The 16,673-nt window shown below is 56.5% G+C and overlaps 1 protein-coding gene across 1 annotated transcript; it reads right to left on the reverse strand.

Annotated features, from left to right (window-relative positions):
* Positions 1–4,107: 4,107 nt before the first annotated feature.
* On the reverse strand, positions 4,108–16,581 carry WNT6 (Wnt family member 6). Its single transcript, XM_014888040.2, has 4 exons — positions 16,479–16,581; positions 8,220–8,440; positions 5,064–5,365; positions 4,108–4,787 (listed from the first exon to the last, which is right to left on the reverse strand). Exons 1-4 carry the CDS (start codon positions 16,553–16,555, stop codon positions 4,326–4,328), a joined length of 1,062 nt encoding a protein of 353 aa, XP_014743526.1. The 5' UTR covers positions 16,556–16,581; the 3' UTR covers positions 4,108–4,325.
* Between the last annotated feature and the right edge of the window lie 92 nt (positions 16,582–16,673).

A 16,673-nucleotide genomic window follows, 5' to 3' on the forward strand; every position in this document is an offset into this window, starting at 1 on the left:
CTGGGTCAGCAGAACCCCCATAATGGGCAGGGGTGAGCCAGGCTCTCCTGGGCAAGTTGAGGTTGATGTGTGCTCATGGCTGCCTGGGTGACATCTGTCACTGAGAAATGGAGTGAGGACAGAGGAGGACAGTTACAGGCAGCTCCCTGGAGGGAGCAGCAGAGCCTGGAGAAGGAGAGTTAGAGGCCTCCCAGGAGAGCAGGGCTGGGCAGGCAGGACCCAGCTCTGCCACTGGCAGCGCAGCCCCTGCTCAGCCACAAGCACTGAGCTGGCAGTGCAACCACAGGAAAAGGGTTTCACACAGTTTTTGGGTGCCATTGTCCAAGCCTGAATACTCAGCTTGGCTGAGCTGGCATCCAGGTTTCTTGGCCTTCCCCTCTTAGGACTTATTTGTATTACTCCAAACTTTCCTGAAGTGCTGCTTTTTTGGGGGCAAAAATATTATATTTTTGGTCTCAGTCCAGAGAGATTTTCTTTTTCAAGTTTGATTGAATTAATCTGTCCAGCTGCTTTCAACTTGGGAAATTGAAGGGAAAAATGCATTCTTCGCATTTGGAAAGAAAATGTAAAAAACCCAAAACAAAACAAAAACCAAAGTCATTAACATTACAGGGGTCTGGGATTCTAACTTCTCTCTTTTTCTCTTTTCCTTTTTTTTAAATCCAATTATTATAAACTTCCTCTTTTTCCCTTGGGAAGATCCTGAAAGTTTTGCAATGTAAACTTTCTAGTAGCAGGGATCTGAGCTATACACGCACATCTACAGCTACACTCCCCAGACTCTCCAGATACTTATTGCACCCACACAGCCACTCTTGTGCACCCCTGGTTTTCACCAGCCCGGCCCAGAACCAGAGTCCTGCTTGACCACTGGCCACAGGACCACGGGGATGGGAATCAGGGGGTTGTACACACTCACATATACACTCCTGACCCCGTTCTCCCAAGTACAGTCCCATGCACACCCATACACACATCCGCACACATATACATCCACATGAGCAGCTCCCCAGGCACAGCCACTTGTACAGCCAAATGAACCTCCAGGAGGCCCCACACACAGCCACATTCATGGAGCTGTAGAATCATTTCGGTTGGAAAAGACCTCTAGGAACATCGAGTCCAGCTGTAAACATCTAAACACCATGTTTTCCACTAGACCCCATGCCCACTCTCATGTTCCCCATGTATCCGTCCATCCCATCCCATTCCCACTCCCATGTTCCCCATGCATCCCATCCCATCCCATCCCATCCCATCCCATCCCATCCCATCCCATCCCATCCCATCCCATCCCATCCCATCCCATCCCATCCCATCCCCACTCCCATTCCCATTCCCATTCCCCTGTTTCCTGTGCCTTGCCGCAGCTCCCCCTGGCGGCCTCCTGCCGCCGCGCCGCCCGCTCTGCCCCGCATCCCGGGTTGCCATGGCGACGGCGGGGCTGCTGTGCACAGGTCGGGAGTTGCTGGGTCTTGAGGAGTTCAGCAGGCTCCTGGGGGCCTGGATGGCTGCAGGGCTTCTAGGAATCTGGGGGACTACTGGGGCACTTCTGGGGACCTGGGGAGTAACTGCCCTTAGCGACTGCTGGGCTGTGCTAGGAATCTGGGGTGAGGTCCTATTGGATGGGGAGCTCTTGGGGAGCTGTGGAGGTCTGGAGAATTGGGAGATTTCCAGGAGGCTCTGCTCTTCAGTCCTTTCCAGACCACTGGGCCAGTCCAGACTCTGACAGGCTATTGGCAGCATTTGCCTGTGTCAGGGCTTCTCCTGGCTATCAAAGGAATGAATTTAGCTTTGCCAGATCAGGAGCAGTAGGAAGCTGTGGTAAGGAGCTGTCAGCCCCCACAAGAGCTGTCCCTTTTCCCCATCTGGACAGAGAACAAGTCACACAGCCCAACTGGTTTGCACACTCATGAGAGGCTCACAGACAGTGCAGAGGTAACTCATGGATGTGCAGAGGAGTTACCCCACAGGCACAGACCACTGTGCTTCCCCTCCACGTTTTTGGCTTCTGTGATCTCCATCCTTCAGAAGCTGTGATTTGGAGCAACGGCAGAGGACACAGGTCAGATACTTTATTCAAAAGGGGTTTATCCATTGCCACATCTCCAGAGCCATGTCCATGCAGCCCAGAGCAGGAAAGCAGTCCATTGTGGGGGAGCTGAGACAGAATCCAGAGAAGGAACTTGCTGAAGGTTGAAGCTCAGACTGAACATCTCATAGAGGGTTTCAGAATCCCTTTATAGGTGGTCTCAGCTATGGTTCCAGAGGACAGCAGGGATCACCTAAAGTTTCACAGGACCTGCCTGAACTGACGTCTCCTGACAGGCAGTCCAGGCCTTGAGGTGTGCTCAAGTGCATCCAATTCAGAGGGACCTGCAGAGCCTACAGAACAGTTCCGCACATCTTCCAGCACACAGCTCCTGCAACTCTCCATCTCCCTTCCTGGAGGACCATTTTGCACCCACACATGTCCTCCCTGTCCCAGACACACCTGAGGAAACACAATATGACATGCAAACATACTCTCACACGGGCACACGTGGGCAGTGTCACTGACACACACACACTTGCAATTTGCTGTGTATTCATAGAGATGCAGGAAAATACATGAGGCAACTCATTTACACACCCACGAGGGGTTCACACACAGTGATGGGTTATACAATCTCACGTGCACACAGATGGTCATGAACAAACATAAACATGCTACCTGTGCATGCACACACACCAAGCTGCTTGCATACAGAGGTACCTTCCCCTGCACCCACCCTACCCTGCTCACACCCACCCATGTGTTCCCATGGAGATAGGAGTTCCCAGGAGCCCTGTGTGCCTCCCTTCTCCCAGCCCCACTGTGGCCAAGTCAGAAGGGAATTTCCAGCTGCAAAGCTGCATTTAGAGACTCTCTCCCCAGTGATTGCTGGGCTAAGTTAATGGTTCACCAGCACCCTTCTTCTGGCTTTTCCTGCTGGCTGCCTGGGATGGGCAAGGAAGGACCCACTGGTGGGCATGTCCAGCATCCATGCAGCCTCCCTTGCCTTGTAGTCTGCCCAGCACTGTGAGCTCTGCTTTTGCCCTGCTTGGCAGTACCCAGCACATGGGGCATTGCCCACCTCAGCTACCTCAGTTTAGAGCTCTCTTGAAGAGGAGCGGGCAGGAAAGCCCCAGTGTCCAGCACTGCTGCAATGTGGAGGGCAGACACAGTAGCATGAACCTCTCTGTCCAGGCTCTCACCCTGCTGACATCCCTCTGGGGAGCCTCAGCCCAGTGAGGCACTGCCAGCTCAGCAGGCACTGCACACACACATTCCACTCTGCAGTTACCTAAACCCCTGTGCTGGGTAACCCTGGAGAAACCAGTTCCTGAGGGCTCCTTGCAGCATGGGAGGGACCCTCTCAGAGAGGGGAGCCCCTGGAACAGAGTCTTGGCAGCTTGCCTTGCTGGGCAGCCAGGCAGGCTGCTCCTCACCCTGTGTTTGTCCATGAGGGGCACAGGCTGATCAGGTTATCAAGACATACATGCCTGGCACCCTGCCATCCAGGTGGGGTTGCACGTGGCCCATGGCATGCCAAGTGAATGCCTTGCATGCCACCAAGCCAACAGTGTCAGCGCTGTCCAAGGCTTCTGTGTGCCAGGCTCTGCAGCAGCGGCTGCAGTGACCGTGGCTGAAGTGAAAAGAATACAGGGTTCCTTCAAGAAAGTCAGAGCACAACACCATAGAGCTAGGGCAGCTAGATGTACCTCCAGCATGAAGCATGAATGGAGGCATCGTGGACTGCAAACATCCCAGGTCAGGTGGTGGCGGGACACAAACTGGCACCCCAAGCAATGACAGCTGTGGGTGACGGGAGGAGAGCACTCAGGCAATGGAAGCAGCAGAGGAGGGTAGAAGAGTACTCGCCCTCATCCACACTCATCTTCAGCCTCAACAACCACAGAGAGTAGGTAAAAAATGAGCTGGACTTTGCCACAGGTCCCGGCAAGATCAGAGACTGGCAGGAGTGTGACTGATAGGGACTCACAGCTGGGGCAAAACTCTGGTTAGTCCCATTCCAGTACGGTGGTCAGTGCTTCTCAGCCCTCCCCAGGAAGCGCTGAGGCATACCAGCTTTAAATAGCTTTATTAGTGGAAGCTCTGTGCCCACAGCTCCCCCCATGGGGGCCGTGTGGCTGCCCTATGCTGCCCTCTGGGGAAGCCAGGACTCCCCAGAACACAGCTCACCCACGCTGACCCTGGCATCGGCTCCACCTGTCTCTGTCCCAGGGGGGCCTTGTGAGCCTGGAGCTGGCCTCCCAAATTGTCCTCGCCTGACCCCAGGCTGTCAGATGCAAAGGCTGAGCTCCTGACGGACTGAGCACTTGCGGCACTGCACCACACAGCACCAGTGGAAGCGGCAAAGGCAGTTCTCCTCCAACACCACCGTCTCGTCCCGGTGTCCTCTCCCGCAGCACAGCAGGTCGCACCCGCTCGTGTCCATGGCTGTGCTGTTGCAGACACGGCCCCTGGTACCCAGCGAGCCTGTCTTACGGTTAGCCGAGCAGAAATCAGGTGAGTCGGCCGAGTAGATGAGGTCCTGTTTATCGGGAGGCTTGATGTTGTCACCCACAGGGATGAGGGTTTTCCCGTCGTTGCCTCCCATCACCTTGAAAGCCCCATTGAAGCGCTCGAGCAGGCGGTCCCCCACCTCTCGGAAATGGGGCATCTTCCTCCAGCAGGTCCGCAGAGTGCAGGAGCCCGACAGCCCGTGGCATTTGCACTCTGTTCTCATGTAGCTGCGCACCGCCTGGGGAAGAGACAGCGATGCTTAGCCCTCGGTTCCCTCTCTCGCTGCCCAGCACCCCCAGCCAAAACCCTGCCTCTTCGTGCTACCCCGGCCCAGTGAAGGGGCTGGGGGTGGAGAGTGGCCCCAGGGGGTTCCAAAGCACCTGCAAAGGATACTCAAATATATTGGGTCATATTTCAGCCAAAGCTAGCGCAGGTACATGGCTTGAGGACAGTGAAGGTGAGGGCTGCGTAAGGGCACAAGGGGTGCAGGGGACAGTGAGTGCAGGGGCCTTACCAAGCGCCCGGCTTCATTGTTGTGCAGGTCGATAAGAGCTCGGATGTCATTTTTGCCTTTCTTGTTCTTGGCATCCATGAACTGCTGGGATTTCTCGTAGCCAAACTGCACATCATCCCCACAGCCTCCCCACTCCCAGGCGGTGCCCTCTGTGCCTGGCCCCGCTGTGGGCGAGGGGGGGGCCCGGCTCCGTGTCAGCTCACAGCCACACTGCAGCAGCTCGCCCATGCTGCAGGCCTGCGTGATGGCGTGGCTCACCCCAGCCGCCGTGATGGCATACACGAAGGCTGTTTCACGGATATCTGCAGGAGAACGGACAGGGCCGGGATGTGGGGTCAGCTCCAGCAAGCAAAGCACCACCCCCTGGCTGACATCCCAAAGGCTCAGACCCCTCCTTCTCCCTCTTCATATGCGTTCGGTTCTGTTCCCTGGGTGATGCACCCACCCTGGAATAGGCTGCCTGGAGCAGGAGCTGTCTCTTGCAAGCAGATTTGAAGACTCTGGAGAACGGTCAGGCCCTGCCAATGTTCCTCCACTCAGCTGTGGAGAGGCAACAAATCTCCAACCTCATCTTGCAAATCTGGGTGCTGCCCCATAGGAAAGAGGGAAGCTCAGAGAGCAGAGGCTGGTCCCAGGTGACCGGGTGGTACCCACAGCTTCCTCATACTACCCTGCAATATCCCTCCGAGCAGTAAAACACCCAACCCCAGCTCCTAACTGGCACCTGGAAACAAACACTGCGAGGGATACCGAGGGTGCCACTCATCCTCTGCAGGGTGGCAGTGATGAAGCTCTGCTGCCTGCTCTCCCTCACTATCCTCTTTGCCATGGGGAGCTGCCTGCCCCCCTCTCTCCACCGGCACAGCCTCCACCCTGCAGGATTATTTATTATTAGTATTTGCTCCTGTCTCTCTCTGCTCCGGGACACGAATTCCAAGCATCTTTCCCCTGCCCGGACCTGCCGCTCTCAGCCGCAGCCAGCGGGGGATTCTGGCAGCAGGGGTGCGGCGCCCTGCTCGGGGGGCTCCTGCGCTCCCCCTGCTCCGTGCCAGCCGAACTCCTGCCCACCCAAATGCCAGGGCAGGGCTGGCCCAGGGTGATGGCCTGCAGGGGATTCCTGGGGAGGGAGGGGAAGGTGGGTTTTGAGGGGTGTCCCTTCCCTCTATCTTCACTATTCTGACTTGGGGAGGCTGCAGGAAGAGGGATCATGAGCAGCTCCTCCAAAAGCCCACGCAGCACCTGCATCCCTCTGGTGTTAGCAGGAGCTGGGCACACTGGTGCCCTTCTGGCAGTGCCACCGAGGGGGTACCACCCCCTCCCCAGGCCCTCCTGCAAGCCACCCGAGCAGCTGCCTTCTCCCATCTGAGATTGGCAGAACCCTCAGCAGACAGCCCAAAGCTGGCAGAGGTGCCCATGCCACCCTGCCAGCCAGGTCCTGGGGAGATGCTGCTCCTCTGACAGTTCCTCCAGACACATGGCTGCCCTCAAGCCAGCCTGCCCTGGCATGCCACATCTGGCACAGGTGGCAGCAAGGTAAGACAGGACAGCCATGACTGTGCCAGGGAGGTTGTGGCCAGGAATGGGAGGTTTGCAGAATCCTAGGATAGAAAAGGACGTTGGATGGGAGGTACCCATCTAATGGAGCTGGCAATCCCAAAAATGCTGGGATACTTTATGCAGTACTTGCAGGCTTACAGGGAGGCTGGTGCCTGCAGGCCTCTCTAAGGGCTTCTGACACTCATCTTGTTGCTCTGGGGAGCTCCACACCTCTAGCTGGGTTGCCCCATGTCCTCAGAGTGCCAGGGACTCACAAACACATCACTGCAACATTACTTATCTCTACCACCCCAGCAGTGAGGCAGGACCAATGTGGTGCCTCCTTCACCATCCCCATGCTTGATGTGCCTGTGCCTCTTCCAACACAAGCTGTTCCTGGGTATCCAGCAGCTCATTTGCCAGTGCCTTTCACTCACCACCTGGTCTGGCTCTGCATTCTGGCAGCACCCTGCTTCCAGCCCCGATCTCTGCCTGGCACAGATCCCACCAGCCTCACTGCCAGGTTATGGTGAAAACAGATGACTCCAGAGGCAGGAGTGTCCCCCATGTACCCTGAATCTTTGCCTCTTGACTGAATACACTTCCCTGTGTTGAGGGGAACCCACATCTGCAAATCAGCTTTTTAAATGAGCCTATCCTCCTCCCACGGGCCAGTGTCTCCCTTGAGGCTTCAGCTCTGACCCTCATTAGTACCTGCAGTCAGTTGGGTGCCCAGGGCCCACCACCCTTTCCAATTCCCCCAGGGATGTCACCTTGAGCCCCCTGCATGGCCCATGGACATACCCACTTTGCCTTGAGCTGGCCATGCACCAACAGATGTGATGGCTGAAGAGACTGAGGCTTGCTCCAGCATTTTCATGTGCCATAGTACAGGGACCAACATGGGAAGAGAAGTAGGTCTAAACTCACCTCCCACTAAGTGATCCTACCAGCCCAAACTGTTTCAAGCATCCCCCCTTGTTTGGAGCACCATCCACTTCCACCTTCTCTGTCTGAGGAGCATGGCAGGGCTTTCCCATCCCTTACACACTCACAGGTGCCTTCTTGTTCTGCCCCTGCTCTGATTTTGATGCAGCTGGACCTGGCTTGTGTCTACTGTCCAAGACCTGCACATACCTTCCTGCCACCCAGCCCTGTTCCTCAGGGTGACATCAGGGTGCCCATCCAGGGACAGGGACAGGAGACAAACACTCCTGTCCTCTGCTCCCTGCAAGGTCAGGAGGAGGGATGTTAAGGGCACCCATGGGGTGAGGGGCAGCTCCCAACGGCTGCACAGTGCCTCCCACTCTGGCCCCTTCCCGAAGCACACCCTGGGGTCCCAGGGGAGCGGTAAATCACTGCCAGACGAGGGTGCATTCTTGGGCTTCATGAAGCCCCGCACTGTCTGGGAGCATTGGTAATTGCTTCATTACAACACAGGGAGACATGTCTCGGCAGTAAAACCTCAGCGTGACTGCACCGGGGAGCACTGAGCAACCCTCTACATGCACACACAAACAGCTTTTCACGCCAAGACTCTGCTCCAGGAGTCCCAGGGAGGTGTGTGACCAGGCTGGGGTCTTTTTGGGAAATGGGAAGCTGAGGAAGCACTGGTCTTACCCTGCTGCAGGATCTTGCCGAAGTACTTGCTGTGGCTGGTGCAGTTCCAGCGGCGGAAGCGGAATTGGTACTGGCACTCCCGGACGCCCAGCTTGGTGCCCTTGGCCACCTCCTGCACAATCTCTGGCTCCAGCTGGCACAGCTCTGCCTGCTTCCCCGCCAGCCGCTTCGTCTTGCGGCAGATGCTGTTGGGGTCCATGACCAGGGGGCTCCCCACTGCCCTGCAGGAGGGGACAGCGAGCAGAGCAAAACCAGCACCCAAGCCCAGGAGAGACCAGGGTATGGAGGGGACATGACTAGATTTACCCCCAGGGATGGAGCAAGGCTGCAGGGCAGTGCCAGCTCCACACTGAGCCCAGGTGACAAGGGGACAGAGACACATATGCAGTCGGGGCAGGACAGTAGGTAGGTCACCCATGCAATACCTTGCTCTGTCCATTTGGGGAATGGGGGGGAACTCCAACTGTGAGACAGGCTATAGGATGATGATGGCACATACCACTCTACATCCTTGGGGACATCCATGGGGGTGATGGTGGTGTCCCCAACAGAAGATGGCAGAAATATTGTGCTACTGAGCTTCTGCTCTTTGGGCTGGCACTGACCTAACCCAGCCCTGGCATTGCCATGTACTGATGCCTGATGCAGCTGCATCTCCCAGAGCTGTGGACACAAAAAGGAGCCCAGCCAGCATTCTTGATGTGTCTTCCCCTCTCCATGGGGGCTTGCTGCTTTACCCCGTGGGAGACTAGATGAGTGACCTTGCCTCTGATAAAGCCCCTCGGCTGCTGGCCAGGATCCTGTACTCACCTCCCCAAATCCAGGCACTGACTCCAGGGAATGGAGCTGCAGGCGGGTGCGGGAGTGCAAGGGAGGGATGCAGGTGGCATCGCCAGCTTTGCCAATGCCAGTGAGGGAGGGCAAGTCTTGGCTGGGCCCACGTCAGAGGCAGCTCCTCCTTGCCAGCACAGCTGGAGTGAGGTGCCTGACTCCCTGGCCCTGAAGGCAAAGTCTGAGCACAACGCTGTGCTCCCCGGTGTGCCGTCGGCTACAGAAACTGCTGTAGTTTCCCCACACATTTCGCCTGGAGTGCCCTCCACGGCACAGCTTGCACAGCTGCGCAGCCGCCAGCACCCTGCCTCGTGCTGGCGTGGGCGATGCTCCAGCTCTGCCATGGGCAACTCCGGAGCCATGGGCCACACGAATTTAACACACCCTAAACTCAGCCCACCCTTGCCTCTAGCGCTGCTCCTGTGAGCTCAGAACTCATCCTGCTCAACAACGTGATTTTCTGGCCATGGATGCCCACAGAACCTCAGGGCTGAACCCAGCGTTCCCCAGGACCAGGATATGACTGATGATTGGGAAGCTGCATTCCCTGGGATTCCCTGGGGAGCAGTGCTTGGGCGGCCCATGCTGCCTTGAGCCCCACTCACTGGAGAGCATCAGCTGCACAGCTTCCAAACCCAGAGCTTTATAGTCTGGCCAAGCCCCAGGGGCTCAAAAATCACAAGCTGAATCTCAGTGTTTAACTGTGTTCGGGTTTCCTTTTCACTCTTGTGCAGCTGTGGGGCTGGGTTTGGGACACCAGGCTGTAGTACTCTGCTTGCAATCCTGTCCCCAGTGTAAACCCCCTCCAAGCCCCTTATTTGAAGCTCGAGGCCCTGCCAGGGTGCCTCTGCCTCATGTCAGGCTCTCCAGCTGCCTGGATCTCCTGCCCACTAGACTCCAGCTGAGCTCGGAGAGGATGTGCCCTCTCCCACAGCCTGGAAAGGGAGCCCTTATGCTTTGGCTGGAGGTTTAAAGGTTAAACAGCTCAACAGAGAGGCATAGCATGAAAAGGAAACTTCCAGCAGGGAAACTGAGGCAAGCCCATACTCCTGCTGGGGAGAACCCATCTTCCTTTGCTCCTGGCAGCTCAGTTTCCCTTTGCTGCATGATTCACATGGACCTCTGCAAAGGGATGGGGCAGCTAGGGAAGCATCGCTGAGCTTGCCTGGCACAGGTCCTCCATAGATGGGGAAACTGAGGCCCACGTGTAAAGTGACCAGAAAATCTGTCCTGTCCCATCCCATGATGGCCACACAGGGATCCAAGCCTTCATGCTGGTCTCCAAGCTTGCTGTCCTTTGTGACCACGGGCTCCCAACATCTACAGCAGGATGGCGGAGGTTTGGCTGCCTCCACCAGTGGAGTGGGGAAGAGGGGGAGCCGGGATGGGACTTTCATTAAGAGATGACTCTTTGTACTCATATAAAAAAGATGCACCAGCCCCCCGGGGCCGTCAGATCAAATACTGAACTGTAGCTCACCCCAGCCGCTGGATCAGGCCGGGAAGAAGAGCTCAGCCCCGCGGGTCTGGGGGTGATGGGCGGCTCACCGGCTCCACGGGGGTCCCCACCCATGGTCCAGGAGGCAGCAAGGCTGGCGGGAGAGTGCAGGAGCTTTCTGTCCATGCCGACGAGGCGTGGGGTGGGCTGCCTAAGTCCAACGCGATATTAATTTCCGCTGGACTCTACTTTCTGGCACAAGGAGGCTGTCGGGAGCCCAAGAGCTGTTTTGCTTTGGAGGGTTCGGAGAGGGGGGAGAATGGGGGGAGACAAGGGCAAGAAAAATGCTGCCAAACTGCTACCACTTTGGCAAGGGCTCCAGCGCAGGGCCCAGATCTGCCTGAGCTTGTCCCGCTCCAAGGCCTCCCGCATCTACAATTAAGGTGCCCCACCTCTGCTGCCGGGCACTCCTCCCCCTGCCCTGGTGAAGGAACAGGGTCGCCAGCCCGGCTCCCCGCATCTTGCCTGGGGCACCCCGGCCCCCTGCCGCCTCCTGCCTGGGAGCCCCCAACCAGGCTCAGCAGCACAGCAGCATCCCTCCCACCTGCTCTGGTGCCCTGTGATGGCTACCAGAACTGTTGCTGGGGGGTTCTGTCTCGCCCCAAAAGCCAACGGGATGATGAGCCCCACTTCTCAACCTCTCTGCACCCCTGTGTAAAGGAAACAACCCCCATTGCTGGAAGGGGAGACTGAGGCACAAAAAAGGGGCCGCCAACCATTGCCCACCTGCTGCTGTCACCCCTTAGGCTGCCACAGCCGCAGCCTGAGCCCAGTCCCAGTGACACATGTCAAACAGGAGTCACCGGGGTTTCTGATGCAACCCCTGTGCTCTGGATGCTGTGCCTGCTGCAACAGAGACAGGGGTTCCTAAGAGCCATAATCACCATTTTTTTCCAGCTCAGGTCTTAGTCATGGAGCTTCCAGTATGTCCCAGTCATTCCTAGCCTAAATCGTGGATCAAAGAGCCTGGGCCAAGTCACCATCTTCTCCTTGGGCATGGGGATGATGTGGAGCAGGACTTCTGGCTCCTGCTAGCAGACCATTACAGAGAGGAGCCAGTGGGGCTCTGGTTTGCAGGAAGCCAAGGGAGTGAGGCTGGTAGAACTTTGAAGCGAGAAAGAGGATAGTCAGCTTTCAAAAGTCACACCTGTGGGAGAGCAGTGGTTGGGCCATGCCAACTCCATGTGGGACCTGACAGGCCTGCACTCATTGAGTTTTGCTGCCTGGGCATTCCCTAGTGACAAGGAGACTCTGCTCTAGGGTAGTAGGGCTGTGTCTTGCCTCACATGCATGTCTCTGTCCCAGCCTCTAGAAGCCTTCAGCAGGGAGACACAGGGTACTGGGTTACCTGGGTCATCACTCTGAGCTCACAGGTAATTCTGTACTCACCTGGAGAGGTAAGAACTGCAGGATGACAGCCATGGAGAATTGACCTCCATCCCTGGGGACATAGGTCATCTTCACGCCCTACACAATGATGTCACACTGAATGACAGCCTACAAGTCAAACCCAAAGGGAGCCTGTCTCTTTACAAGGTGGACACACAGATGAATTTGCACCCATCCAGCTTTCCTACAGCCCATGCAGGCATGTGGCGGGCACTCAGCCCCTCACCTGGGGCGATGCGTGGGTGCTGTCACTAACCGGGACAGCTGGGTGTGGAAACAGAGCAGGAGGCCCATGAGGGTGTGGTGAGTAAGCAGCAAGTCACTGCCCTGGGGGGCACAGCCAGGGTTTGGCTGCCGAGCAGCACCCGGGGCACTGAGGGAGCAGGAAATGCCATGGGTTGGGAAGAGAAGGGGGACCCCATTCCCTGCCCTCCTCCTTATGCCTCCTTGGCAAGGATGGGATGCAAACAGCTGGGAAGCTGCCTAAAGGAAAGAGGCTTTGGCATGCCATTGCATCAACCCATGGACCTGCTAGCTTCAGGGTCATGCTGAGGCCAGGCTGTCGTGAGCAGGAGCTGCCCAAACTTGTGTTGCAGGTACTGGGGGGATGGAGGGAGCATGCACCTGCAGAGGTGGTCATCCTAAAGCCATGTCCAAACCCTGGAAGGGCTGGGATAAGAAGAAGGAGTCCACCCACTCATGATCACTCTGTCCTTCTCCTGGGTGCTGACAGAGGCTGAAGCTGGGGTAGCATGAGGGCTTGGCTAGTTCATGCCCAAATGTGGGTGCCACATGTTGTGGGAAGACCCTGCAAAGCCTGAGCAGATGTCAGGGTGTGCCCAGTACTCTCCTGCACAAGGGGTGTTCAAAGCAGTCACGGTTCTGATGTAAAGCCCAGACAAACCCTACAGTTGGGGGCATGTGTAGGGCATGGCTGGGGAGCCTGGGTGTCACCATGGGAGAGTGGATGTGACCAGGAGCAGGAACAAGGGATGGCACTGTGGAAAGTTCAGCTGCCTTTGTGGGAGAAAACAGGTAACCCAATGCTGGAGCCAGTAGTAATCTTAAAGAGTGCAGGAGAAACGTCCCTTTGAAAAACCCAGCAAGTCAGCAGCTGCCCTAGCAAGGGCACAGGGAGATGGCACCAGGCAGGGGCTCTCCCACTGGCAGATTCATTTCTGCCCATATGGTGCTGCTCCAGGGGCACCTGGTGCAGGGGAAGGCTGGGCAGCCCAGTCTGTTGGGCGCCATGGGGTAGCAACTGTGGGTCAGCAAGCCCAGAGGGTGACTCACAAGGCTCACCCCAAGGCACACAGGCAGGGGTGCCTGCCCTCCAGCCCAGCAGCCTGCCCTTACAGGCTCTAGACTTGCAGTGTGGGTGCTGGTCAGGGCAGTGAAAGAGAAGGAGAGACCACTTTTGCATGAAACTACCCAGGGTGTGTGGCTTGAAGGACTTGGGACTGGGATGCCCTCAAGCAAGGGTACAGCCACAGGGGCTGGTGCTCCCTGAGCACCTCTGAAGAAGTCCCATGAAAATCTGGAGGTGCACTGCCCTTGTGCATAGATGGGAAGGGATGGAAGGCAGGTGTCCATCCCTCTGGGCCTCCTCAGACCCACAGCTGGAGCAGAACACATTTCAGATGGGCTGATTTTCTCCCTTGCTTTCTCTTCCATCCTCCAACTGCTCTCAGACATGCCCATGGAGAGCCAAGAGGCACCAGGGAAGCTGGCTTTGCTTGCCCCCATCCCCAGAGTGCCTCTGTTCCTGCAAGCACTGCCCAACTGCAAACCGGCTTGGCTGAAATCCTGCCCTGAACCTGCCTGGGGCTCCTCAGACACTAAGTTTGTCTGCTCTGTATCTCTGCAGCCTCTGGGCCGGCTCAGGAGCCCCAGGCAGTCCCTACCTGTCCTGATCAGGGAGAAATCACTGTTGCACAAGGAGCTGAGCAAGAAATGTGTAAAGAATAGGGGAGGAGGAAGAAAGAGAATTTACAGAGCTGGTGGGAGCAAGGAGAGCCTAGTCCCTGCAGCTTGGCACTAATCAAGGTGACAGCAGCACGTGAGTGACATATCTTCCATTGGTGCTAACCACAGCCTGCTCCCTTTTGCCATGGAAAGGTCTGTGTCTCCAGTGAGCTCTCTGGGGACATCCTAACACAGTGAGGATGCTCTCTCTCAGGCTGTGATGTCACTAGCAGGGTGTCAGTGCTTGTACGTCATAACTGAATCTTTTTCCATAGATGCAATCATCTGCCAGGATCCCAATGGGCACAGTGGGCACATTACCACCTGTGAGTGGCCAGGCGCGGCTGCTTGCCTGGGCTGGGACTGTGCCTCTTGAGATCCAGCCCAGCTACAGCCCACCACACCACTCTCACAAATCAGGTTCTCAGTGGGGGAAAATTGGCTTAAACAGGCAATCTCTGTATTCCACCCCACCACATGGATACTCAGGGTGGGATGGGGAAGTTATAAAGACATTCCTTTCTTGGCCGTGGGAAAATGCCCCCTTGGCTAAGAATCCCCAAGTGCCCAGTGATGCACATACTTTGGTGTGCCACCAAAGTCCCTATGCATCGGTGACAGTAAGGAACAGCTCTATCAATGCCACCTGGAGCTTCTAGGAACTCTGGCACAACACACAGCTACTCCCAAGAACCCCTTCCCACCAAAAGCAAAACCTACAGATACCAGTGCTACCTAGACCTGGGAGAGGAGACCAGTACCAGGAGCAGGTACATGGGTGGATGCCTGTCATAAATGCCCAGACTCCTCTACCCCGCACAGGAAGGGCTCTCTGAGATGATCTCAGCCAGGGGCCAAAACACCAAACTCTGAGGGAAGCAGTGCTTGAATCACCCAGCTGCTCCTATGCTCTGTCCTGGGAAGCCTGGCATGTCTATTTGATGGTTCTGGTGGCCTCATCCACTCACCACCCCTTCCCAGCTCGCTGGCTCCAGAGTGAAGTAGAGTGTGAACTGGTGATACCTCGAAGCCACTCCACTGCCCCGTGCATTTGCCATGCATCATGTAGCCAAGTTATTATTCTTAAAATAAAGATTCCCTTTCTCCTTCTCTTTTAAAAGAAGAAAAAACAAATTTGACCCCTTGCCCTTCTCTGCCAAATCCTGCTAATCTCCCTCAGTCACTGCTGCCTGTGCACACATGGCACCAGCAGAACCCAGACTCCACAGTGATATCCAGCTGGGGCAAGGGGCACTGGTACCCCAGCACCCGTTGTTGATGCTTTCTGCCTGCCCCTTAAATGAAGGCAAAATGAGCTTCTGCTTCACCTCTACCTGCTTCAGTCATGGGCAGCTGTTCTCGAAACTGGAGCACAGGGCATGAACTTGGAGATATTGAGGAGGACGGGGCAGACAAAGCATGGACAGCTGAAGGGACAGCTCTGGGTATGTCTGAGAACTAGCCAGGGAAAAACAGCAGGTCCCAGGCAGCAGGAGGGCATATCCCTGCAATGGCACTGCTACCCTGAGGTAGGTGGCAGGGAGCATGAAGACCCTCCACAAGCACCCTGCCTTGGCCAGGGCTTGCCCTACCTCCCTCTCCCCTCTTCTATCAAAAATCCAGGACAAGCCCCTCTCAGACCCATGTTAAACCCTTGCCTGGCAATAAACACAGCGCTTGGGCTCCAGGGACAAACTCTCAGCTGATGTACAGCTGACTGTAACAGCACCATTCATACTCACAAAGGCCCCCACTGCAGCCCTGGAGCCAGGGTTAGCAAAGGGAATGGAGATGTGGAATAAATCACTGGTGGGCAGGCAGGGGACCGTGAGGGGAAAGGCTTACGGAGAGCTTTATTTTAGGGGTCAAAAGAGTGTGACAATGTGGAGACGAATAGCCTCAGATAATGAATGATAGCCCGGACGGCACGCCGGGGAGCTGGAATCTAAGCACTTAAAACCGGATAAAGACAGGCTGGGTGAAATTCTTAATAGATTTAAATAGTTCATGTTTCGACAGATACCTGGGCTTTCCAAGGCTAGGTCCCAGTTCTGTGCCTGTAATGAATCCCCCACCCCCTCTGGTATCCTGCAAGGCACCGTCTCTGCCTTTGATGAGGGCACCATTACAAATAGGGGTTTTGTCCCTGCTGTGTCCAGGCCACCATTCAGGGGGGACACTGTAGGGACCCTAAGGCTTTTAATTAAATTTGACTTATTGGAGGGGTCTGGAAGCCACTAAGCCCCCTTGCCCACCCGGCAGGTATACAAGCCTCCCAGGCTGTGGACTGGGGGTTGTGGGGAGGCAAAGTGCAACTCTCACCACAGGACCTGTGTGCCCTATACTGCTGGGTATCCCCCAGCCTGCTTCCCCCAACACACTTGTGTGCCCAAACCCTGACAGTATGTGGGTGCCCCAGTCTGGATCAGAACCGGCAGTGAGCAACAATTCCCACCCAAGTGGTGCCTGGTGTGTAGGGGACTCTGCTGTCCCCCAGCTGGGGGGGGACCACCCCCGGAGATCGAGATATCCTGTGCACCCTTCTGTTTACCCACCCCCCGGGATGACCTACTCACCACCAGAGCCCGATGATGTTAGCGGGGCAGAGGAGGATGAAGAAGAGCCCCAGCTGGGTCCGGGAGGAAGGCAGCATCCTGCCAGGACTGAGGAAAGCGTCGAACTCGCTCCACGCCACTCGCCGGGAGTCGGGCACCCCCGAGGTCCGGCCGGGGCCCCGGCGGGTGGGTGCCCGCTGTGTCCCTCCGCCGGGC

This window comes from Sturnus vulgaris, chromosome 7, assembly GCF_052056855.1.
Source record: "Sturnus vulgaris isolate bStuVul1 chromosome 7, bStuVul1.hap1, whole genome shotgun sequence".
In the NCBI taxonomy this organism is placed as follows: Eukaryota; Metazoa; Chordata; class Aves; order Passeriformes; family Sturnidae; genus Sturnus; species Sturnus vulgaris.